The 25113-nt window shown below is 39.8% G+C and overlaps 3 protein-coding genes and 1 non-coding gene across 7 annotated transcripts; 1 reads left to right on the top strand and 3 right to left on the bottom strand.

Annotated features, from left to right (window-relative positions):
• Nucleotides 1-982: 982 nt before the first annotated feature.
• mospd1 (motile sperm domain containing 1) lies at nt 983-6652 on the top strand. Its single transcript, XM_033633928.2, has 6 exons — nt 983-1124; nt 3513-3812; nt 3932-4007; nt 4241-4473; nt 5661-5822; nt 5935-6652. Exons 2-6 carry the CDS (start codon nt 3659-3661, stop codon nt 5964-5966), a joined length of 657 nt encoding a protein of 218 aa, XP_033489819.1. The 5' UTR covers nt 983-1124; nt 3513-3658; the 3' UTR covers nt 5967-6652.
• A 1937-nt stretch (nt 6653-8589) lies between these two features.
• Nucleotides 8590-15512, bottom strand: pabir2 (PABIR family member 2). Of its 4 annotated transcripts, none has more exons than XM_033633025.2 (10): nt 15381-15512; nt 13884-13962; nt 13735-13788; nt 13252-13295; nt 13078-13132; nt 12625-12726; nt 12029-12117; nt 11634-11698; nt 11130-11226; nt 8590-9973 (listed from the first exon to the last, which is right to left on the bottom strand). In XM_033633025.2, the coding sequence occupies exons 2-10, from the start codon at nt 13884-13886 to the stop codon at nt 9835-9837; spliced, it is 648 nt and encodes a 215-aa protein (XP_033488916.1). In that variant the 5' UTR covers nt 13887-13962; nt 15381-15512; the 3' UTR covers nt 8590-9834. The 4 variants fall into 4 exon arrangements, with proteins under 4 accessions (XP_033488916.1, XP_033488914.1, XP_033488913.1 ...); XM_033633023.2 differs by lacking the exon at nt 15381-15512 and adding an exon at nt 14107-15200 and having other exon boundaries at nt 12029-12114; XM_033633022.2 differs by lacking the exon at nt 15381-15512 and adding an exon at nt 14107-15175.
• On the bottom strand, nt 12824-12974 carry LOC117261519 (small nucleolar RNA U109). Its single transcript, XR_004502052.2, has one exon. It is a non-coding gene; the product is annotated as a small nucleolar RNA U109 (small nucleolar RNA).
• An 831-nt stretch (nt 15513-16343) lies between the features above and the next one.
• hprt1 (hypoxanthine phosphoribosyltransferase 1) lies at nt 16344-24620 on the bottom strand. Its single transcript, XM_033633026.2, has 9 exons — nt 24451-24620; nt 21916-22022; nt 21426-21609; nt 19209-19274; nt 18870-18887; nt 18700-18782; nt 18465-18511; nt 18216-18292; nt 16344-16935 (listed from the first exon to the last, which is right to left on the bottom strand). The coding sequence occupies exons 1-9, from the start codon at nt 24475-24477 to the stop codon at nt 16888-16890; spliced, it is 657 nt and encodes a 218-aa protein (XP_033488917.1). The 5' UTR covers nt 24478-24620; the 3' UTR covers nt 16344-16887.
• Nucleotides 24621-25113: the final 493 nt, after the last annotated feature.

Below are 25113 nucleotides of genomic sequence, written 5' to 3'. Positions count from 1 at the left end.
CCCTCCCTCACAACTAACGAACAGTCTCTTATTTGGACTGTTTAGTGCCATACTTACAATATATATTAATGGGGTACTGTAACAGCAAAATTAAGGAATAATTCACATTAAGGTTTAAAACTGTGCAGAGACAGAACGAATGCAAATAGAAATATTCAAACAGACCCCAAAAACATGTTATGATGGAAATATAACAGCGAAAAGGTCAGCTTTCACAATCAAGCCTCTTACACCATCAAATGATCGCAATAAATCCGACAGCATTTGAGGGCAGCATCACTTGCAATATGGGCATTCTTGATCCGTCTTTTTAACACTTAATCAAACGCCCTATCATTAAATTACAAATGGCCACAAGCTTGTGTTTATTATAGACTCAGACTTTATATCAAAAGAGATTAGAATAAATTATCTCTTGGATTTAAAGGTTAGTGGAAGGTCACAGTGGCCAGCCACAGACACAATGCCTACCTGCAGATGAAGGCCTTATCGCTCCTGGACAGGTTTGTCCACAGTATGCTGCATGTTTTGTGTAACACTTGCATTTGTTTTTCTGTGTTTGCTGCGAATGAAAAGTAGGTTGCATGGAGGGGAAATCTAGTTTTTCGGATTCAACATCAACCTGACTCTGAATGTAGAGTTGAGGCTTTTTTTATGCCTAGCTTGGTAGACAATTATATTCTTTAAGGATACTCGTGGTGAAACACTTCGAAAATCAATTCGCTTCAGTCCATAGTGGAAGTAGCTGTCTGTCACAATGTTTAGCTTCTTTGTACTTTAACAGGCTTATTATTCTAGTTCAGTTAATATCTCACAGTATTCCGCAGATATAACTGATTTGTTGTGCTTTAGGGCCTTTATAACACGCCTACATGCTTTACACAAGCAACGTTTTGAAGTTATTACCACACATCTCACTCCTTGCTTGGAGCTTTTTACGTCGGCTTTGTTGACGTCTTGCACGCACTCTCTCGCCCTCCGCCGTCCCGGCATGCACCGCGAGGTCTGCAGTATATTATTGACAAAGAAAAAAGGGCTGAAGAGAAACAACAACGGGGTGGGATCAGAGGCACAAACCGAGGTGATAGCACCGACGTTACACGGACCTGTGTGCTGACAACAAGGTAAAGTCTCACTCTGTGTGTTGTCTTCAAATAAAACGGCTCTATGTTTTATTTCCTGTAATGACACTGCGCGTAGACGGCGATAAGTGGCTATCAGCTAACATCTGGGGGTTTCCTAGCCGGCTAACGCTAACACTATTGTACAGCGTTAGCATTACACCATAACGATGTGTTATTACAGTGTTACAGCGTGTTAATGCGGTCATACTGTGGGGTTCAGTTAGAGAGTAGCCACAAATATGGTTGAATTTTCTTTAAATGTCACTGTTGCCTAATATACAACCAACATATTGGCACAAATATCTAATTTCTTGTGTCTGTTTACGTTGTCACCGACCATTACAGTGCACTTTAAAGGTAGCTTACATTTTAAGCTTACACGACACCGACACACAAAGATGGCACGATACTTAATCATAAAATATATATCTCAGTAATAAAAACCCAACTAAAAAGCTTCGCTGCTGGCGTTATATTAAACCAATCGTGATGTTTATGGGTACATGGAGAGCAAAGTGTTGCGACACAACGAGTGGTTCCTTGTAACCATGTAAACACTCAAGGGCACGTGACCAGCCACATGGCGTGTACCTAACACTGTTTGCTTTGTTGAACTTAAGTTATTTAAACTTGAACTAAATTGCCCCGACCCTCTGTTATTGCCCTGCTCTGCCTTCATCCCTTTATCTCCCCATGAAATCCTGCATTTAAAGTTAGTTTTTAGCGTACAGCTTTGTAAGTGGTCCCTCTCAGATCAAAGTATATATGTATATATGCAGTATACACTGCCTGGCCAAAAAAAAGGTCATACACTCTAATATTTCATTGGACCGCCTTTAGCTTTGATTACGGCACGCATTCGCTGTGGCATTGTTTCGATAAGCTTCTGCAATGTCACAAGATTTATTTCCATCCAGTGTTGCATTAATTTTTCACCAAGATCTTGCATTGATGATGGTAGAGTCTGACCGCTGCGCAAAGCATTCTCCAGCACATCCCAAAGATTCTCAATGGGGTTAAGGTCTGGACTCTGTGGTGGCCAATCCATGTGTGAAAATGATGTCTCATGCTCCCTGAACCAGTCTTTCACAATTTGAGCCCGATGAATCCTGGCATTGTCATCTTGGAATATGCCCGTGCCATCAGGGAAGAAAAAATCCATTGATGGAATAACCTGGTCATTCAGTATATTCAGGTAGTCAGCTGACCTCATTCTTTGAGCACATACTGTTGCTGAACCTAGAGCTGACCAACTGCAGCAACCCCAGATCATAACACTGCCCCCACAGGCTTGTACAGTAGGCACTAGGCATGATGGGTGCATCACTTCATCTGCCTCTCTTCTTACCCTGATGCGCCCATCACTCTGGAACAGGGTAAATCTGGACTCATCAGACCACATGACCTTCTTCCATTGCTCCAGAGTCCAATCTTTATGCTCCCTAGCAAATTGAAGCCTTTTTTTCCGGTTAGCCTCACTGATTAGTGGTTTTCTTAAGGCTACACAGCTGTTCAGTCCCAATCCCTTGAGTTCCCTTCGCATTGTGCGTGTGGAAATGCTCTTACTTTCACTATTAAACATAGCCCTGAGTTCTACTGTTGTTTTTCTTCGATTTGATCTCACCAAACGTTTAAGTGATCGCCGATCACGATCATTGAGGATTTTTTTCCGGCCACATTTCTTCCTTGAAGACGATGGGTCCCCACTATCCTTCCAGTTTTTAATAATGCGTTGGACAGTTCTTAACCCAGTTTTAGTAGTTTCTGCAATCTCCTTAGATGTTTTCTCTGCTTGATGCATGCCAATGATTTGACCCTTCTCAAACAGACTAACATCTTTTCCATGACCACGGGATGTGTCTTTCGACATGGTTGTTTAGGAAATGAGAAGCAACTCATTGCACCAGTTGGGGTTAAATAACTTGTTGCCAGCTGAAAGATAATCGCCCATGCAGTAATTATCCAATAGGAGGCTCGTACCTATTTGCTTAGTTAAATCCAGGTGGCGACTTTTTTTTTTGGCCAGGCAGTGTATATGCCTGTAAGTCTCAAGAAATTGCATTAGTGAAATGATGACGTATTTTGTTTATGGTCATTAGCATAATCAATATACTGTTATTTGATTTTTATTAACTCTCAATTATTGACGTTGGCCTTGGCCTCAAAAGTCCAGTATCAGTTGTGCTGTGGTTGAATTTTTGGTAGTGCACCATATGAGCTTTATTGTATTTATCACATGCACAATGTTTAAGTACAAAGTAATGAAAAACAACAGATTTTGGACTCATAAATGCAACATTTTCTCATGACATGTAGTGTAATAAAAAATGAGTGTCTTAAAATGTATTTAAGTATTATACCACTGCCTCTTATTGTGTCTCTTCACAGTCCCAAGTCATGGCCCTGAGGCGATGAGAGTGGGAAGTGCCGTTTCCACCTGAAGGGATTCTACACAGCTCGAGAGTTTGTGGAGAGAAGGGTGGGGGGCCCAGGCAGACCGTGGACGGGGAAGGAGAAGAGCTCAGCTGGAGCCAATGCAGCAGCAGCATCGACAGCCTGAGCTGGTGGAAGGAAGCCTTCCCGTGTTCGTGTTCCCCACTGAGCTCGTCTTCTATGCAGATGAGCAGACGTCTCACAAGCAGGTGCTCACCCTCTACAACCCCTATGAGTTCGCCCTCAAGTTTAAAGGTCAGTCGGCAGAGTCGGTCCAAACCAAAACAATCCATTTGGGATTCTGTGTATGATGTATTATTTGTGTCACACACTCCAGGTTATTTAGATAAACTTTTCTTTTTTCTTGTTATCAGTGCTGTGCACAGCGCCAAACAAGTACACTGTGGTGGATGCCACCGGAGCTGTTAAGCCACAGTGTTGTGTTGACATGTGAGTCTGTCTTTTTTCATGTAGTGATAAAACAATAAAGGGACTACATTCCTTATCTACAAGCTTGTTGTTCCCTGTGGTTTTCCATCTGTGTTATCATTGTTTACTAAACATTAACTTTTATGTTTGTTGGGCAGTGTTGACTGTATGTTTTGAGCCAGATGGTTGTTTATACAACTGACCTGCCCATCTGGTGAAGTAAGTAGCCTGTCTTAATTTCTGTGCCCACACAGAGTAATCAGACACCGGGATGTGCGTGCATGCCATTATGGGGTGTACGACAAGTTCCGACTGCAGGTGTCGGAGCAGAGTCAGCGGAAAGCTCTGGGTCGCAAAGAGGTGACGGCCACGCTCCGTCCCTCTGCCTCACAGGAGCCGCCCAGCCCCCGGCCCCAAGATGAGGAACGCAGAATCAAAGAGCAGTTCGCAGACAGCGAGTTTTTTGAACAGACTGCATTTCAGACAGGTAGGATGAAGGACTGCTCTGTGGTCTCACCACTAGATGGAGCCAAATGCTCATAAACTCAAATTCAGGAACTTATTACCATTTACTGGGGCTATGTTTAGTAGCTATCTGCCTATCTGTCTTATCTAGTTTAAAAAAGATATTGGTCTCACAGACATAGTATGACAAGAATAACATACAGGTTGTAATTTTGGCATTTGATCTTGCAGCAAGGTAGGTGTCTGTCCTGTATTGCTGATACCATGTTAACCTGCTTCCTGTTCAGACTATCGCACACATAGTTACATCTTTTCACACAATCATAGCTTAATTTTTCTGCATTCAAACCAGTAGTACAAATCAAAGCCTTAATGTGTTCAAGATAAGATGAATCTTCATTTTATGCATGTGCTGCTGTAACTGCTTTAACAAACACACAAATGCTGAGGTGGCAGAGTAGTCACTTGTACCAGCACCTGCAGAAAATGTGTTAAAGGATAAAAACCTACATACACCTACAATGAATTGATCCTACCAACAAGTACTGTCTGTGTATCCAAAGCCTGATAGATATTATTCCCCTCAGCCTCCTCATCAGTGAACCACACCTTCGCACTGGGTAACATCTTCCTGCATTACCATGAACCCACACTAAAGTTTATTTTGAGTCATTCCCGCATACACCATCCTGCTGCTGTAAATACTAAGTAGAGCACCAAATCTGCGCTATAAAATAGTCTCCAACAGATACTCTATTTATTCCAGGTTGAGTAATGCTTGCTAAAAACTACAGTGCCCTGCTGTTTTAAAAAAAAGACTCAATAAGTATTTGTTTGTAACCAAATCAGCTATTAAAGCTGGTTGCACCATGACTACTTGGGGCATAAGTTCTTTCGTCATGGTTACCATGCACATTAGCTCTCTGGCTGACAGGAGCCACTTGTCTCCATGGTGCAACTGCTTTGATTTTTAGTAATGCATAAATAACAACTTAGTAACTGGTAAATCAGGCTGTTGACCCATTATTACAGATTAATGTATTTATTAATAAGCCAGAGACAGACTGGCGAGTATTGAAAGACAATCTAATGCATTGTTGGTTTTGCTTTTTTCATGGGCTTTGTTCACATCCTTTAAAATATATTACTTGTCAGCCATTCTGAGTGATGCATCTGATGGCAGTGTGTGCATCTGTGTGCACCTGACAGAGAGCCGTCCTGTTGCTGGAGGCCCCAGTCTGCTGACGGTGCTGCTTGGGCTGGTGTGTATGGCCGCCCTGATGCTCCCGACCCTGGGGGAGCAAGAATCTACTGTGCCTGTCTACCTCCACTTAAGTGTTAACAAGAAACTTGTAGCTGCTTATGTTCTCGGTAAGTAACACAAACCTGTCTAATAGGCAAAGACAGAATGTATGTTGAAAAACTAAATGTGAACTACACCGCTGTTGTTCAATATCCTGTTCTGTGTCTTGTTGTATTTTAGGTCTTCTTACGATGGTCATACTGCGCACATGAAGTGCCGTGAGCTGAGAGGAGGAGGGGAAATGACCTAAAGGACGACGAGAACATCCTCACACCAGAGGCACTGCGACACTTAAATGAGTACAGCTGACAGCAGAGGAACGTGGTACTTACTCAGTTCACCTCGTCCCCCTGAAAAATACATTTTAGGATACTTGTTTTCAAATCCACACGTTTGTGTTAATACGTAAACTGACACAATACTGAACTGACGCAAACAGCGGAGACCTCGGGCGCATAGGTCAAAGGAATGGTAGTGTGAGAAGAGCTGTCCCTGAGCAGGGCCTGTGAAGAAACATGAGGCCATTTATAAAGTGTTTGACCTCATATTTCCTGTGTCTGTATTTTTATTGCCATTATGTAACAGAATATGGTTAACTTGAGTGTAAAGGAATCGACATGCAAACATTACACATGTATATAAAGCCATTAAAGTTTTGTTATGGTATTCACCTGTAACCATCATTATATTGATGTTTCAAAGCATTTTTAGTGTAGGCTCTGAGGACTAAATGCAGTTTTTTGCATGTGTGGATACCTTATCTGGAGGAGTATTTGTTTTTTCCAGCAGTAAGGTATTTTTACATGTCACCAAAGGAAAGATCTTCTTTTGAAGACAATGGTTTGTTCGCAGTACTATATCAATGCTCCATCAAATGTTTAATAAAAGACTCAATACAGATGTCTGGTATGATGTTTATAGATTAGGTTATTTAATGTACGTAACACGCTGGGTCAGTGAGGTTTAGCGCACATTACTTGGTCATAAGGCCTCTGTTAGCTTTGTATTGATGACAATAACTGTTCATTAACAGAGGCCTGTACCATGAAGCAGCTTCATCTTACCCAGGCTATCTTTCTGTTATCTGGTTTGACTAACCTTGACACTGGCCGTCTGGATAACCTGTACTACAAAGCTGGTTATCAACCAGTTCAGTCAAAGTGTTAACGACTACAGTCAAATGTCAATGGCGTGGGATGTAGAGGATATTCTACAATCCCATTTTATAACAGAAATGTAGAAATATAAAAAATACTATCCATAAAGTTATTGTCAGCCGAGACTTAAATTATGTTTAGGTATCACTAGGCCTATATGGGACATTAGTTCAGAGTGTTTTTTGTTATTTAGTTATCTGATGATGAAACTACTTCAAGTATGTCACATAAAACACTTCAAAGTTATGTCAGACTGTTACTGCTGCTGAAGTAATGGGTGGGAAAGTAGTTAATGACTGATGATGTCTGTTTGACCAAAATGTTGCATTTGTAATAACTGGAGACATTTTAAAATGTATGGATTTTTTTTACTAGTTCTAGTCACACAGGTATCTCATGCTATTTTGAGCTGTAGTCATGTTATCAGTGTAAAACAGCAACGCTATCGCTGCAGACTCAAATAAAATTCTGCTAAAATCATGTCCTCAGTGTTGTAAACTAACAATGGTTTTAAAACCAGTGGTAATAGACCTCTGAAACAATGAAATGACCTACTATTACTACTGGCTTCTAACAATATACAGTTTACCCTTTTTTTTTTTTTACCTGAGACTCCGGACTTTCGTTCATGGTTCCTTTTTTCTTTAGTGATCTAATTGGTCAGAGGTCGGGGTATTGAAAGGCTGTGATCTGATACTCTGAAGTGAAGTTAACTTTCTCCACAGCAGGTTAGCTGTTAAACAACACGTTACCACAAAGCTTTATCCTAGTAAAGTAAGTAGTAAGAACCAGCTTCATAGCACAGAAAATCCAGAGTTGCTATTTATCAGTCTAGATTGTTTTGGTGTGAGTCGCTGAGTGTTTGAGGTATCAGCTGCAGAGATGTCTGCCTTCTCTCCAATATAATGAACTAGATGGCACTTGGCTTGCTGTGCTCAAAGTGCCAAATGTCTCTTTCCAGAACTCATGACCTGGTTACTCAAGATAATCCACAGACTTTGTTGTGAGCAGTTTCATGTAGGAACTATTTTCGCTCCACCAAACTACACCTGTCAACCACAAGCTGAGTGCCATATCATCCTTACTTAACCTTTTTTCCACCAAAAATAGAGAGTAACTCATGAAGGATGATCATAATGATATGATCTTGACATATTTAAAACAGCTATACACACATAATAAAGAAATAATTTATTTAGTCCTGATGTTCGCTACGATTGCAATCACAAAAGACACAAGCATAGGCAAGGTGTGAGCCAGCTTGGCAGATTACAGCCTTTTCATTGCAGTCTTACAATGGTATAAGATTATTTGCCAAAATCATGCCCTGAACACTTCATTAGATGACTGAGAAAAAAAATCTTGGAAAAATATCTTGTTAACAGCAGGGCAAGCTGACTGCTTTTTCCATTGTCTTATCTGTATAAAAGGAAAAAGACATTCAGTCAAAAAACTGCACCCACTCTCTTCTATAAATTAAAGGGCACACTTCCATAAAATGATTTACAATCACTTTCTTTTGTACATACACATTAAAGGTTACAGAGTTAGCCTTTAACTCATACAGCATAACCCTCTTCAGATGTTTACGTTACACAGGAGCTATGGACACTAAGAGCCAGGACATTTGAGAGCAAATTTAGATGCAAAAAAAAAAAAAAAAAATCACAGTACAGGCAAACCTCTACATGCTGTATTTCATGAATGTTGTCTGAAGAAAACATCAAGTTTCACTTCTTCTCTGCTTTACACACAGGCTGAAACATCACAGGACTGAGCATCCTGTGCAAAAAGCTATTTTAAAAAAGTAACCACAGCAGAAACAGCAGTCTCTTTACTCACAATGTGACGGTGCCATTTTGTTTTCGCTGCACGTTCCAGCAGTCAGTTGATTTGGTGTGAATGACAATATGAACGGTTTTACTGGGGATAGAAACCTATCACCATCCAATTCTTATAATAAACTTTTTTTTTTTTTTAACATCATAAATAACACCATTTCCCCTTTAGAAAGAAAACGGAATAATTTCTGCGTATCTACAAAAACATCCTGACAAAAACACAGGATACAGAAGAACATTAGTGTTCAACACCCAACAGTGATGACCATCTCACTTCATCCAGTTAACTGCTAGGTGCATTAATTGCTCACACTAGGCAATTAAAGATGCAGCAAGTCATGGGGAATGGGGCATAAACGCCAAACTTGGAAAAAAAAAGAATCACCACAGTTCAAAGCCCATAGCATAAAAATATTAAGAAAATCTCCATAGGTGTAACCCACAAGTAGTTTATGTTCCTTTACAAAGAAAACATATGCTGTTGAAGACCTGTGCCCACATTCACCTCACAGCCAAAACTTAAAACTATGTACGACATCTGACAAGGTTACTATGTACATAAATACAAACAAAGCCGGAAAACAATAAGTTAAATATTTTCTTACAAAATCTGCAGATTGTGTACATACAAAGGCATGTGGACAGAAGTTTTCCAGCACGAAAACAGGGAAAATGTACACATCCAAATAGTCATTTCTTTGTCCAGTGCTCAATGTCTCTCTCCAGTGAGGGGAACTGGTAGGACAGAAGCATAGCCACTTATGAACACAATATCACTATGAAGCCAAGCACCATCCAAATCCTCTACTAGCAGCTGGTGCTCACAGTGTCTTCAGTCATTCCTAGTTTCACTAGGCTTACTCCTTCTATGCTAAAACTCATCCATGGCTTTAGTTTCCTTACGTCAAACACATCTAGACCCTCCACAGTGTAGCCATGACTGCTGCTCGAAAACATAAGTGGAAAATTCCACTTGGACTAAATCTAGGCAATGGTGAGATGGAGGGTCTGAGAAGGAAACTTGTTCCCTGGAGAGATGCTTTTGGCGCCAGTCCGTTACAGTGTCTCTTGCTATCCCGTGCTTACTTTGGGGACAAATCCTGGAGGGAAGCGAAGGGCGAGTTGCTAGACGACGAGGGCGACACTCCCTCCATTTTGCCTGGCGAGTCTGTGGAGGAGCCGATGCTGCTGAGGCTGCCATCCAACAAATCTGGAGAGTGACTGAAAGAAAAAGGCAAGCTCAGCAAGACAGCAGGCTAACTGTGGCAAACATGTTGTATTACAGTCTAAACTTTTACTGTGAGGGAAGGAGCTAATGAAAAACTCAGAGCCCATTTACTGTAATTTTTTTTCCTTTTTGATACGAGAACATTACCCTGTAAAACAAAAAAAATATGCTTAACAGTCACAGAGTCCTGACATTCAATGGCAGTGGCTGATGTTTTCCTGTTGTGTCACATAAATTCTGCTTGGGCAGAAAAAGCAGGGCTTGAGACTAAAGCTGTGTGTTAAGTGCTTGTTAATGTTAGTTGTTTGGTCACCAGCTGCTAGGTTGCAGAGAGTTAAACTCTGATGCATTCAAGCTATATTCAGTAAAAATTATCATTGGATGAAGGCAAATACTAAATTATCATGACTTGTTCAAATGTAATTTTGTAAAATGTAGTTTTGGTGAGAACCTCAATCAAATACAGCTGTTTGAAGGAGAAATGTGTTGATGTTTTAACAGCAATATAAAACAGATTTTAGAGAGGGAATTAAGGTGTATTATATACTTTGAAAAACTTTTCAAGCGGTTCTTTACAAAAAAAAAATCATCTTTTAAAGTTGTATTATTGAATTTGTGCTCATTCAAAAATAGCATTGAGACTGAATGACTTAAAAACAGTTTTTTTTTTTTTTTAAATAATGAAGATTTCTTTGTTTCCCTGGCAAAAAAGGGGGACTAAAAAACAACAACAAACCTTTAAAACAACAATAAAAACAAAATTAACAAAAACAAAATAATAAATTGGTATCGGTCAAATTGTTACCTTAAACATTGGTATCTGTATCGGCCCAGAATTTCATAATTGGTTTATCCCAATCATTCAGTGATGCAGTTTTGTCTGAGCACATGTCATGCCTGTATATGAAATACTGTGTGCTGATGTTTATTACTGGGTGAAAATACAAAGCATTTTGAACATTTTCCCACAGTTTTATATCTCCAATTTGAGTCAATAACTTGAACACTATGCAAATGTTTTTAACAGATCATGATAAACCACTGCTCACTGCCCTCACAATCTCACCTTGCTTCAGTTGACTGAATAATCTCAACTGTGTAATTTTGATCAGTTGTTCTGATATTTTTTGTTGATCCACAAAGTCTTACCAGGAACTGAGGTCTGACAGGTTGGAGACATCAGAGGACAGCATGGTGGTGGTACCCTGGAAGAGCCTCTTGGGCTGACTCTCTGTCTCCATCTCACCTGCAGAAAAGGGAACCTGACATCTATAAATCTCAATACACACGTGTTGTTGCTCTAAAAGGGACAGTTGGATGAGTGTGTTTTATTTCATCATTTTAATTTCAGATCTCATTAGCTTATTACCAGAGCCAGTGCAGGCAGTTGTTAAATCTTTAAAGTACAATGTGAATGCAACAAAATCAAAAAGAGAATTGTGTGAACTTATTAGCAGAGTCCAAGAAAAGCACTTGACTAGAATAAAAAACCTGAATCATAAAACTGTTCAACAAGAGACATCTAAAGAGATTTAAACAGGTTTAATGTTTGAAGAGGATCCCTAAAAATAACTTAAGCTTTAGACAATATGAGAATACTTTCAAAGCATTCAGTGAAGCATTTAGAATTTCAAGACGAGTCGGGTACCTCACCTTTGCGTTTCATCGGCCCAAGTATGCTGGCTCTGATGCAGTTGATTGGGCTTTGACTCCGTCGGCTGAGGAGCAAAGAAAACAAACTTTGTCAAACCAGTATATTTTGAAACTCAGCCACATTCAGCAACCATCAGCAGTTACACCTGTCATCTGTAGACTTCTCAGACTAAATGATGAAAGTTTGATGAAACTGTTGCAAAGTGCATTACGGAAACTCTTCCTAACTACTATTTTCTACCATGTCTGGCAAAGAGAAATTACAGTGAAACAGGAGACAAATGGTGTTACTGAGAAGGTAATCAAACTGACTTTGATTCAGCACAGGAGTAAAGTAACACTAGTAGATTACAGGGTTATTAACTGCAGTTACTAATTACAGGCTTGTTGCTCACCTGAAACGTCGTGTTGGGCTGGGTATTGGGCTGGGTGTTAGGCCATTACTGCTTACAAGTATTTGTAGTGAAGGAGAGAAACACTGCTTCTTGAAAGAAAGAGAAAGATGCACAAGATTAAAACAGATTAAGGCAATACTCTAATTATCTTCCCTATTGTGTTAGAATATTTCATAAGTTACCTTAGAAAAATTAAGGTTAAAATGACGCAGGCAAAACCCACTTCACAACTTTCTGATTAACTGTGGCATACATAAACTTTTTTTTTTTTTTTTAAATCCAAAAAAGTACGGAGCTAAAAAGGAATGGATCACTGGAAACACTGATGTGGCTTGACTTACAATAAGTACAGTCTTTTTTTTCAAGCTGCAGGAAAACAAATTTACAAAAACAGGAAAAAAAGGTTTTGTTGTTCTGCTGCTACTAAATTGCTTCCTGCAGAATGCCACACAGACCTCCATTAATTAATCTGATTTCAAGTAGTTAGGAAGATCAGGTTACCGCAAACCATTAAAATGCTTTAACTACTACTTTAATGTGCTTATACACAGTATAATCAGGTTATGGGCATGTAAACACACTGAGGTCAGATGTACCTTTTTTCCTATCCCTCTGGTCGGGGATGGGGCAGGCGACACAGGCACAAAGTCGATGCGCTTTGGAGACGAAGATGCAGACTTCTCCAGGTCATTGTCACTCTAAGAACACATAATTACCAAACACATTAGCTACCGTGGTATCTTACATCATATTTCTACAGTACAATGCAGTGAAGTAGTAAAAACCATTCAAATAGAGTGTCGGAGTATTATACTACCAACTCAGCCTGACCTTCAAAGACTGGTGGCCCTGTTAACTCCAAATGTTTTGTTAATCTAGCATGTTTGTACTTGTCCACTCTACAGAAATAGAGAGGCCAACAGTGGCCCAGGGCCAAAACATGCGGTGGGAAGGCAAAATAAAGTTGACTTTTAAAGGATTCAGGCAACAGAACATGTCATGGGCAGTGACAGGGGTTGGATAAGCTGTAATGAAGAGTCACTCTTTACCAGACTAAGGCTTTCTTCCCAGGACTGGCTCATTTGCATGGCAGCTTGAACCTCCCTGTGTGTACAAAAAACAAAGAACAAGGAATTATTTTAATGGCTTTAGCGTTTAACCAACAACAAAGCATCAAACAGATCTCTTTACCCACCAATCCCATTCATAAATACACAGCTTACCGCTCATGGGCAGTCTCCCTGTTCATCACATCTACTCCCTCCTCCTGCAAGAGCACACAAGATGGTTAATGGTTAGAAAGTCTTAGTTTAAGTCATTTTAGCTTTTATGCATTGCATATATTCTTAACAGATTTCAAATGTAATATCAAGACATTATTCTATCTCATGCCTTTGCAGTAAATCTTAATTCTGACTCAAATGTACACCCTTAATCTAATCTTAAAAGCTAAAAATGTTAGTGTTATTCATTTCACTTATGGAAATCAAATTCAACCACTGGACACCTCAGAGTAACTACTTCCTCTGTTGGAGTCTGATACTACCAATGGATCAATTCTGTAAGATCGATGGCCCTGTAGACTCCCCACAAAGTGTTACTCTCGCATGTTTTTTAGACACCATCACTCCCTATGGCTTGAGAGGGAAACAGTGGTCTGACATGCTCCTCTTCAACATTTCCAAAACAACACTTCTTGTTCTTACTTGTTTTATTTGGTGAAGTCTGGTGCTGGGGACGCGAATAGGTGATGAAGGGACCTGTAAAGAAGGACGCATGTGGAGAAGACAACATTCAACATGGAAGGATTCAGACACATGACTCAAGTAGACATGTCTAATGTAAAGTATGGTACCATGTTGGGCCTGTTGACAACTGTAGTGCTATTTCTCCGGCTGCGCAGGACCTCTCTCTGGAACACTTGGGAGTTATCACTGGAATGACAAATTCACATGTCATGTGTCTCCTACCCATGAGGTCAGAGTAATGCAGTTACATCAGTGTGTATGAAACAGGGCAAAAACATGAACTGAAACACACTGCAGTAAATGAGTGTAACTATGACATGTTGTAGAAACCTTAAGCCATTTATCATGGGTGCACTGTTGGATCGTCTCAAGTGTCCATCGGTCTGAACTAACGAAGATGGGATCTCCAGATCCAGCTCCATCTTTTCTTGTGGCAGGACTCCTGAATTGTTCATTTTGCTAGCTAACGCTGCCCGCCACCAATTCATGAACTTAAAATGGCTAACGTTAACGTGCTCAGTGGTGTTACATTGTTGCTCTCCAAACTTCACTAACTTACATGATCTGCAACAAACATCATCAATCAGGCAACTGGGCTGACGTGAGACAAACTAGCTTAACGCAATGTAGTTGACCCACTGCAATCTGCAAGGCCCTGTCGACTATGTAACTCCGGTGTTGAAGCAAATTAACACTGGCTATCACTCATAACAACAGTATCTCTATAATCCTTCATATCACGACTGTATTATCAGCCTGAACTGGCCTGTGCTAACGTTGTCTGTAACGTTATGACCAGTCACAAACTTTCCTGATGGATGGTGTTAGCATGCCATGGCTACATACCGCACAATGCCCGGTAACTGATAGCTACCGCCCCGTTAGTCTGCTGGTGCACGGCAGCAGTGGGTGACGACTGAAAGGCTACTGAGCCCACCTACCACTGCATGTTAGCGCGCTAAATTAGCTACCGTTAGCCAAACTGACCAGCTGCTTACTTTGAGTGCAAAATAAAATGTTCGTCTCGAGTCTAACGTAGGTGACGTTTGCGTTTATCTAACGACGCTGCTGTTTAGATTCTCATGACGCGAGTTTACCTTCTAGCTAATACAAGCTAGTGTTGTGTAGCTTGTTTTAGCCACTGCTAACAGCGCAGCTACATAGCCTGCTAGGCTAACTAGCTAAGTTAGCATTTGCGCCGATAGCCACAATGCCATGTCCACAGAGAGGCCGGGTAAACATTACACCAACTAACTGTTCCTGTCCGTCAGCCTGATAGTTTCCACGGCGTACAGAAGTAAACTAAACCGTGTGTGCTGGAAATATTATTCGCTCTGCTATTTCGTATTTCGTTTCTGCGGGGCGCCGCCAAGAATGAAGCAGATCTCTGTTGGTCTCACAGGAGCTAGGTTAGCCGCTAGCTGAAAACTTCACGCCCCTTTTAACGTTAGCAGCCCTGTCCAATGAAACCGCCTTATTTGCCGGCATGCTCAGGCGGAATGGGGCGACCTGCATACCTTGGTTCATGGATAAACTCTTACACCACCTGAAATGTAAAATGTGTCATCACAGTTTAATATGACAAATCCAGTTATTGTTTTTACCTTGTCCCCTGGCATCTTGCTTGCAGGAGGCCCTGTGCAGATACTCCGGGAGGCTTTAAGTATGGTTTATCTGGCACATATACTGTTTCCCCAAATCATTTACAGCAGCCAGTCACTCCACTGCTCATATGAGGGTGTATTTCCCCAGTAAAATCAACTCAGAGTATTTACAGTGTTTGGTTTAATCTTACAATCCCAGAGCTTTGTGCCAAAAACCAAAGCACTGATTCAATATTAATCAGATTAAAACAAGTAAATATAAGTATTTATAAATATTTGAATAGACATAAGATGATAAATCATTTACATGTATTTAAATTATTCAAGGTTTCTTGCTTTCGAATAAGCTCATATAATAATTGGATACATTAAAGTGTGAGAAAAATATGTTTTGCATTACCATTTGTTGTGTAAGAATGATAGCCTTCAGCAAGTATTTATTTCAGTCAAGTGTGTAAGCTTTTCTTACTAGGAAACTGGGAATGATGTTAGCTCCCAGATGTGACACTTATTAAATCACCAAATACTTTTTTTTATCTTATCTGCATCACCACTGCATTTCCCAGTATTTTCACTATCTATAAGCCAGAGATGATTTCAACGATCCAAGTTTTTGATGTTATATTGTATACAAAGCTTTGTAGTGAAGTCCACTAGTCTCAGGATGGGTGTGAACATTTAATAGCTGGATTGTCAAATTCAATTGACACTGATTTACAGTGATGGCACCACTGAATGGGAGCATTTTATATAGTAGAAATGTAAAAAACAAATAAGATGGTTAAATTATGTCTGACAGGTAAATACAGATTAATTATTTAAAACATAATTGGATAACACATCTGTAAACTGCACATATTTTTTTCCAGCATGAGCAAGATCTCTGAACATAGCACCATGCAGCCATTGTCTTTGTGTACCATAAAACATCATTAACACTCATAAATAAAAGGATATTTCATCTTCAGCATATCCATGTGTTTAATTAAGGACATTTGTGTTACTGTTCTCAACAATGTATCTGAAGAAACTCTGATCACACACCAAAGTAAAACAGAAATGTGTTTTGTCCCAAAATATATATACAGATTAAAAGAAAATTTGACATCCTCTTTAAGAGTGCCCATAGGAGAGCTGTGATAGCTCAAGGTAAAAGTAGAATTACAATAAAAGAGATATTGTGGCACCACAGTTGTGATATTCTACTTAAAGCTAGCAGCATTGCTCTGAATAAATTACAACATTGCTTTAAAAAATTAATCAGTGTGGGGGCACAAAAACATTATGCTTATTTCAGGTGAAGCTGTTCAACCCAGACATTGTTCAATCTAAGGCTTCTCAAAAGCTGAACTGAGTGTGTGTCAGGATTATCACTCCAACAGTGAATCCCCTGGGACCCTGAGCAGGCTGAGTATTTTTACGACACAAATATGAAGTAATAAAATATAAAATGGACCGCAAAAGTAAAAGATATAACCATACATTAAAAATTGTTTCGAGGTGCTCTTCATGCCTTGTACTTCTCCTTCCCTGTTTCACTAATGACGCAGATATGCTGAAACAGAAAAAGGATCGATGAGTGTTGCAGCATGTTATTGATTCATATGTTTGTTGTCCTGGTTAGATAAAAACACACAGGTACAAACTGTTATACAAAGTCTAATGAGCATGAGACATAAGATACTTTACATACAATGTTCAGGGTTCCCACACATTTTCATTTCAAAATTACTTACTTTTCCAGACTGAAATTTCCAGACTCCCCAGTAGATTTTACAGACTGTACTTGACATCCCATTACAAATAGCTACATATTCATTAACCTTGCCAAGGGGATGTCTTTGGTTAGGCTACTGGCCTGATTTTCATGAAACTTGGTGGAAGGGTGTAGCATGGATCAAGGAAGAACCATTCAATTTCAGAGTGGATCCGAATCACAGGGTGGACAAATAATTTTTCACTTTTGTTAACACTGTGAGATTTGGCAGAGGTCTGTACTCTCTGAGTGATCTTCTAGTTAAGTAAATAAATTGTTTAAAAATACACCTGTTAACATGTACGTTACAGTCTGACTACGTATGCTATGTTGCCAAATAATTACCTTCAGATTGTAGCTAGCTACTTTAGCTCATAAAAACAATTAACACTGTTTGGTCCACACCTCTACGCAGAAAGTTGGACAACATTTCAATGTCAAAACGTCTCTGCCCTTAGACAAAGTAAACTAACCTGTGTGACATATATTCATTTCATTTTCCTTAACATATTGAAAAAATATTTCATTACTGTTTCCCCCACATTTTCTTTAGTTTCTTTTATATATAAGAACCAAAAATCAGTTGAAAAAGGTGAAATAATGTAATTTCGACAGCATCTGTGCCGCCTTGCTCTTTCACTGTGTCCATGGAAACGATAGAGAACACAGATATAATGGTTTCCTTGAGCAGAAAAGACAGTCCATTTCATTTCCTGATAACTATATGGCTGCATAATTCGTGCATGTTTAGACAAGCTTAATATTTGGTCATTTGTGATGCTATGTTTATATGCAATTCAAAGTTAACGCTGCATTTTCTTTCAAACTAATTTGGGTGTGGATGTCTGGATTTGGTTCAGTTATAAGGCACTTGGGGTAGAGCTGTTTTGCAGGCTCTGACGTACGGGCGTAGATGCAGCTCTGCGCAGTTGCAAGCCATATTTCTCTTTTTACTCTGGACGACATCAAGCTCGCTCTGACCTGCATACTTATCCTGGAAATTACTAAAATCGAATTCCATATTTTTCCCATACTGTGTAGGAACCCTGAACGTTTCTTTATCTATCTAAAATACTTACATTTAGATCTCTAAAGTATTCATTGTAGTCTAGCGCGTATCCCACCACAAATTTGTCAGGCACCTCGAATCCTACAACTAAAACAAACAGGCAAATAAATCAATTACTTATCTTTGTAGGGATACACTAATTACACTTAAATGAAGGTATTCAAAAAGTACACTTTGTAGCAGCTATATTGTGTAACATACATTATACTCACTATACACTTCACAAATAGTCTACAAACATTTATTATCTCAAACTTACAATCTGGTCGATAGCCAACACTTCTTGGTGTTCTCTTCACCAACAAACTAAGGACAGAAACCAAGTTGATCATCAATCATAATACTGCTAGCAGCACAAAAGACTGATAAGAAACAGTCTGAGATAGCTTGTCAGTGAAGACCACCACTGTTATGAAACAGTCAGAAAAACAAGATCATAATTCCACTAGACAAAGTAGATTGTGCTCAGAAAGCTTATGAAGGGATCAAATTACCTTGCTACTTTAACCATTTTGGGATTGTACTGTTTGAGGAGTTGCAATAATGTCTTCATCGTCTTCCCTGTGTCGATGATATCCTTGAAACAGCATGGGAGAAGCTCGTATTAGCGGTCTTGAAATAAAAAGTGGTCTGCTTTACTATAGAAGCAAACATCAGTACATACCTCGACGATCAAGACATTCTGTGTAAAAAGAAAACAATCATATTAGCTTAAAACATATGTGAAAGCACTGGGTTTGCACAGTCATGATTATTATTATTTTAATAACCTAATCAACAAACTTGTTTAAAAAAAATACTCTGATTATCAATTAATTTAAAATGCCTGCTCATGTTGAAAATAGTGGCAACTTACAGTAAGATATGGATAACAAGAGCAGTGAAATTTGTGTCACATTTTTAAGTTCACAGAATTTTAAGTTACCATTATTAATACTAATGTTGATCACGGTGTCAACATAGATTGTTTAGTCACAATCATGCTGCCCTCATTTCTTCTCACCTTGCCTGTCAGTGTAGACAGGTCATCTCCTCCAATGACTTTGATTTCACCTGTCGACTGGTCATTCTGTGGGGATAAGAGTGAAGTGGGCGTGTTACAGACCTCACGTTATATGTTTTACAGGTGCAGAATGTGTATCAAGGACCAAAACTAGAAAACAAGGTGGTTAACTTAAAAACATCACAAACTAAACTTGTTGCACATTAAATTATACATGATGTTATCCATCAAAATGTACAAATCCAGTAAAGTTATCTTGACTGTCGGTGTTTTCATTGAAACACATTTTGTGTTTCCATTCACTCAAAAAAAGCTTTCGGGCTTGGCGGAGGTGGAAAAGTGGTTGTACCACTAAAACTAAAATGCGAAAAATTAGGATGGAAACAGACTAATAGAATAAATCTCAATGCACATGAAGCATGTGACTTATCTGTCACTTAAAGTTTCCGCTCCACTGGAGAAACAAAAATAGCGACACACAAAGCAGCACATCTGTGTGGACCAATGAGGAGAATTATCCTGAAATTAAACACGTTTCTACATGGTTTTCCACCATTTCAGATTTGACTGCCACACTTAATTACACCATCTCTTTATGCTTTCTTTCCCTGCATAGTTCAGTGACCAAAATTGCACTATAATCCTACTAGTGGTAAAAAGAAAAACTCAACATGGTGTCTTAAAGGAATACTTCACCCACCAAATGACCATTTGAATATCAATTAGTCACCCTGTGTTACCTTGGATTTGTGAATAACACTGTTTTTCTCACATGCCTCCACAAATATCCAACAAATATCCAAAAACAGTGAAAATTCTTGATGAATTGCATCATAGGGGTCCACATTTAACAAAAGCAAAACAATATAAGAACATCTGTTTACAAACTCTCACACAAGTTGTGCAGTATCATCCAAGTCTCATGTATCAAGTCGTATGCTCAGTACTTCCAAAACAGACAGTCCTTTGCAAGGGGGAACTGAACTGAGTTTATCTATGCTCTCTTCAAAGCCAGACTCCATTGAAAACTAGAATACTGTATGCCTCTGCGCACCAGTCAAGTTTTTTTTATAAAGTTACACCCATGTCTGTGAAAACATGGAGGCTTCACACACATCTTTCTTCTGGCAGTACAGAAGATCTATACAATCAGCACTGTTTCAAGGTGGACACCCAATATTAGTGTCAGCAATTCAGTATCTGACCAAATGTCTACCCTTCTGTTCCTGAGATATGACGTTGAGTAATGGTCAGATAAATATTCTTGTAAACATTATGATGTCACAGTGAAGCTGATCTTTGACCTTTTGGATGTAAAATGTCACTTCATTATTTTATCCTATTAGACATCTGTGTGAAGTTTTGTCATAATTAGAGTAAGAATTCTTGAGTTTTGTCCAAAAACATGTTTTGTGAGGCCACACTGACCTTGACTTTTGACCTATGACCACCAACTTCTCATCAGTTTATTCTCAAGTCCAAGTGGACATTCATGTCATATTTGGAAAAAATTCCCTCAAGGTGTGTGGGAAATATCACATTCACGAGAATGAGACAGATACAAGGTCACAGTGACCTTGACCTCTGACCATAAAAAACTGTCCAGTTTATCACTGAGTTCAAGTAAACATTTCTGCCAAATCTGAAGAAATTCTCCACAGGCGTTCTTAAGGTATCGCGTTCACAAGAATGGCACAGACAGATGGACGGAAGGACAACCCAAAAACATTATGCCCCCAGCTACAGCTATCGCCAGTGTGGATGCATATAAACAGCAATCTTACCACAATGAACACGGGAACTGCTGGTCTACCACTGCCTTGATTGGTACTTTGTATTACTGTGAATCTGAAAGAATCCTTTAAAACACCAATAAACACTAACTAACTAACTGACTGACTAAGACAGTGGTAGATCAGCAACTCACTTGTTCTGCGGGGTGAAAATACTGTTTTTGTTAATGGAGTCTGTCCTTGAACAGAGTATAGTATAAGTTTCTCATTCAGTTTAGTTCCCCGTCACAAAGGGCTGTCTGTGAATGGATGCTGTTTCTAAACAAGGATCCCTATGACTTCAATTTATCAAGAATTTTCCATGTTATTGTATTCTTTGTTTAGCAGGCGCTAACAAAATGTAATACAAAGTGACTGTTTTTTTAAAATGTGCAGTACATCTCAGCTGACACACAAAAACAAAAAACAAAAACTGATAAATTACACAGTAGCTCTTGAGGCGAATGAAGTCCACTGTCATTGGGATGGAACGGTCACTGTTCCTGTTCAGAGCCTTGATGTAGTCCAGCAGGTCCGCAAAGAACTTGTAACCCCCTTTGAGCACGCAGAGGGCCACGATGTGGTGCCCCCCCATTTCCTTCATGATCTCTCTGGCCAGTCTCTCTGTCCTGAGGTCACGTGGGAGCCAGAGAGAGAAAGAGAGAGAGAGGACAGTCGGCTCAGTTTTCTGCTTCAGTCAGCAGTAGTTCCCATTTCCTTTCTGTTAGTGTCAGCAGGCACAGATGTCATTTCTAAAGCACTCCCAACGATAAGAATGAAATACTCCGACTGAAGTACAAGTTCTTGACAATTAAAAGGAACAGTTTAAGCTACTGGAAAAAAATACTAAATGGTGCCCAACTTTGTTATGTCGACAATTCATCACATTTTCACTATCCTACCACAAAGTGCATATAAAAAACATGGCACCCCACCTGTCCAAGATAAGTCCATGTGGGATGTAAACCCTCTCCAGGTCAGAGGCGTAGTGTTTTGGTATGCAGAAAAGGTCCAGGTCATACCCCTGCTCCTCATCGCTGATCTGAAATAAAACACGACACAATGGGGTTAAAAAAATCTCAGTGGTATTACCTAACATGGAACACGGGGCATTCATCTGATACAGGGTAGTACGAGGGGAGGGGATGAGGTCAGTGGTGGTCTACTTTCCCATAGTCTCCCTCCATATATTTTTCTGCCTGCAATTTTTTTTCTGCCACAAAACACAAACTCTGAGATCAATCATTAATTCTGCACACTTCAGAAAGCAACAGACTGATGTTAATGGTGATAGGAGCAAACCATAAATTCTCTAACTGCATGCCACATGAACCCAGACAACATAACTGGTATCATGTGACAGCTGGTGGAGAGCCGGAGGTGCTGTGGGAATAATGTGAGTGACCAAAAGCATACTCAAAAGTATTTTTACTGGTGCAGAGTTTAGATCCTCCAAAGTCAACAAATTGTGATAGCTTTACTAAATACTGGATTGCAAAGTGCCTGTCCTCACATATGTGGTTGAACTAGAACAAAGCATTTCCACTTACGCCCGTTAAAATGGAAAAACATGCCCATCTGTTTAGGCGACACCCATTCAACTCCAAATAATAATGACTGATACTGAGCAGATGTCCTCATGTTTTCATTATCCGAAGGAGCATTTTCCAGTATTAGACATGGTCCTGTTGTCTGTTATTTGAGAAACAAAGTGTAAAGCAGAACACGAAAAACAACTCAATGAAGTTATCTAAGGTCAACAGAGGGGCAACCTTTAATTTCTAGTCCACATCTGACAATGCTGCACTATCCAGATAATTTCATTTCAAATGTGACACACCTCCAAATCCAGGTCAGAACTCGTAGAACAACTTTGAGACAAAAATGTGATACAGTGGGTCAAAACTCCAGTTACACTCGTAGAACGGCTTTGTGACATTAATGTGAGACGGAATCTTCCACTTTGGGAGTATCTGTTTTTTACTTGAGTTTTTAAAGTTCTGTCAACCTTCACTTTTACTCTGAAACATTTTACCTAAGCATCTTTCTAACTTACTAAAAAAAAAAAGGGAAGTAATAGAGGAAGGAAGGCGGGAGGAAGTAACAGACAGAAACTGAAGGGAAGGAAAAACTGAATGTTGTTCTTTAAAACTTTTAAGTTGTTAAATAAAACCTTGCTTTTCTTCAAGTGTAATGTAGGCTCCATTTTTAAGGTGTTACACATCTTGCAATGGAATAAACTTGATAACCCTCAGTTCTGAGATTCTGGTCGCTTGCTTTTTTAACTAACAGCATTTACTTGTACTTTTACTTTCAATACTAATGTACTTAAGTACAGTAAATATCAAATACTTTATCTCAAGTAACATGCTGATGGGTGCCTTTATTTACTGATAAGAAATCTGTACTTTTACTCAAGTGAGGATTTCAGGCACTTCATCCACCACTGCTTTCAATTTTTGCAAAATACGCCTGTAGCTTCATTTTACTGTCAGCAAAATAGAGTCAACACTGGCTTCCTGGGAGTGACCTGGAAAATAGAGCACATTGGTTATCTATTTACTTATTCTAGTATAGAGGTCATCAGTGGCTGGCTGTCAATATCTGTAAGACGTGTTACACAAATGCACACAGACCCCACAGAGAGGACTCTGAGCTGTAACTCAAACTGTTATAAAATGCATGCGAAGAAAAATTATTACTGGAGAAAATCTTTCCAGAAAGAAAAAGCACAAACAAACAGCTAAGCACTGCAGAGATCACACATTTTTTTTTGCTCCCAGTGAGGTTTAAAAACACCAAACTGTGCGTTTTGTTTGTCCTTTCTTGCACTTTGGGGCAAATTTAAACTCTATCTGTGTGTTCATCTTGTCCTGTAAATAACATTACAGTCATGACCGTAGACATAACGCCTTAAACTGATTTAATGTCATGTTTGGACACACTTGTAGAGCCAATCAGCTGTATTTTATGCCAATTACACCAGTAACATAATACCTTACACACAAGACACATAATTATGACGCGCGAGCTCAAACACACCCCCTTACTTGCGGCTCGTGCGTTTCTTGCTGTCTGCTTGCTGTTGCTTACACTTGTATATTACACAAATAAAGCCCCTCGACTGCTTTAGGACAGAAACCCGCACATTAGGTTTGAACTTTGCACCCAAAAGCGTTTCCTGCGTCACGTACGCCAAACGTGAAGAGCGCGTGTCTGACTGTCTCCATGGCCGCGGCCCACGCTACATAGAAAATACCGTTATGCTGGTTACACAAAAACGTGTTACCACGGTGAGCATACAGGTAACACAGAGGGGTAATTTACAGCTAACGACCTGCAGTAGGTGTTACATTTTCAGCAGACGCAGCGGGGCCCGTACACAGCGTGTTGGTCCAGTGGGCATGACGAGGTACGACCTACGACCACCTTCTAGCGCTTGCACATTTTGGTTAATGGGGAGATCTTACCACAACACAGGGGCTGGATGTCGCCATGTCCGTGTCAGTCCCTGTCGCTTCGGTTTACGTAGCCTATCGTGGCCTTCAAAGAGAGAGGACAAAAACGCGTTTTTCGGTTAGTTTTGTGGGCACTTCACCCTTGTGACAGCACACACGGAGGTAGCTAGCTCCGCTGCTACAAGAGGCTCCTGTCTTTTTCCGGGATGCAGCTCTACTGTAGCTCTGCTGCTGTTGTGGATATGATGACGCAAGAGCGCGGCGGGCAAATCCATATCCGCCCCTCTGAGGGGGGGAGGGGGGTTGAGGGAGGTGCTCGAGCTGTGCGTGGAGCCGTGAAGAGGAGAGGAGTGCTGCCAACTTCTAACCAACAAAACTCATGACTTTATTTTTTATGATAATACACCACATTATTGTCATTAACTCCCGTCTTTGTATATAATGAGAGTATTAATATATTTATAAGTACCACCCGACTCTTAACTTGAAGTCTGCGTTTGGTGACCGAACATGACCCCGGACTGCTGAATACAACTACTGTTTGCCTTTTTAGGGCAAGATGAGCATTATGCGTAACGTCAGTCGCAATGTATTGGTGGGTAAAGAGACTATTTGTGAATTACCACCTTGTGGTTGTAGGCCTCCATGAACCAGTCAAATTCCACTCACAGTTTA

The sequence above is a fragment of the Epinephelus lanceolatus genome, chromosome 7 (genome assembly GCF_041903045.1).
Source record: "Epinephelus lanceolatus isolate andai-2023 chromosome 7, ASM4190304v1, whole genome shotgun sequence".
Taxonomy (NCBI): Eukaryota; Metazoa; Chordata; class Actinopteri; order Perciformes; family Serranidae; genus Epinephelus; species Epinephelus lanceolatus.
This window is presented reverse-complemented; position numbering and strand designations above follow the sequence as displayed.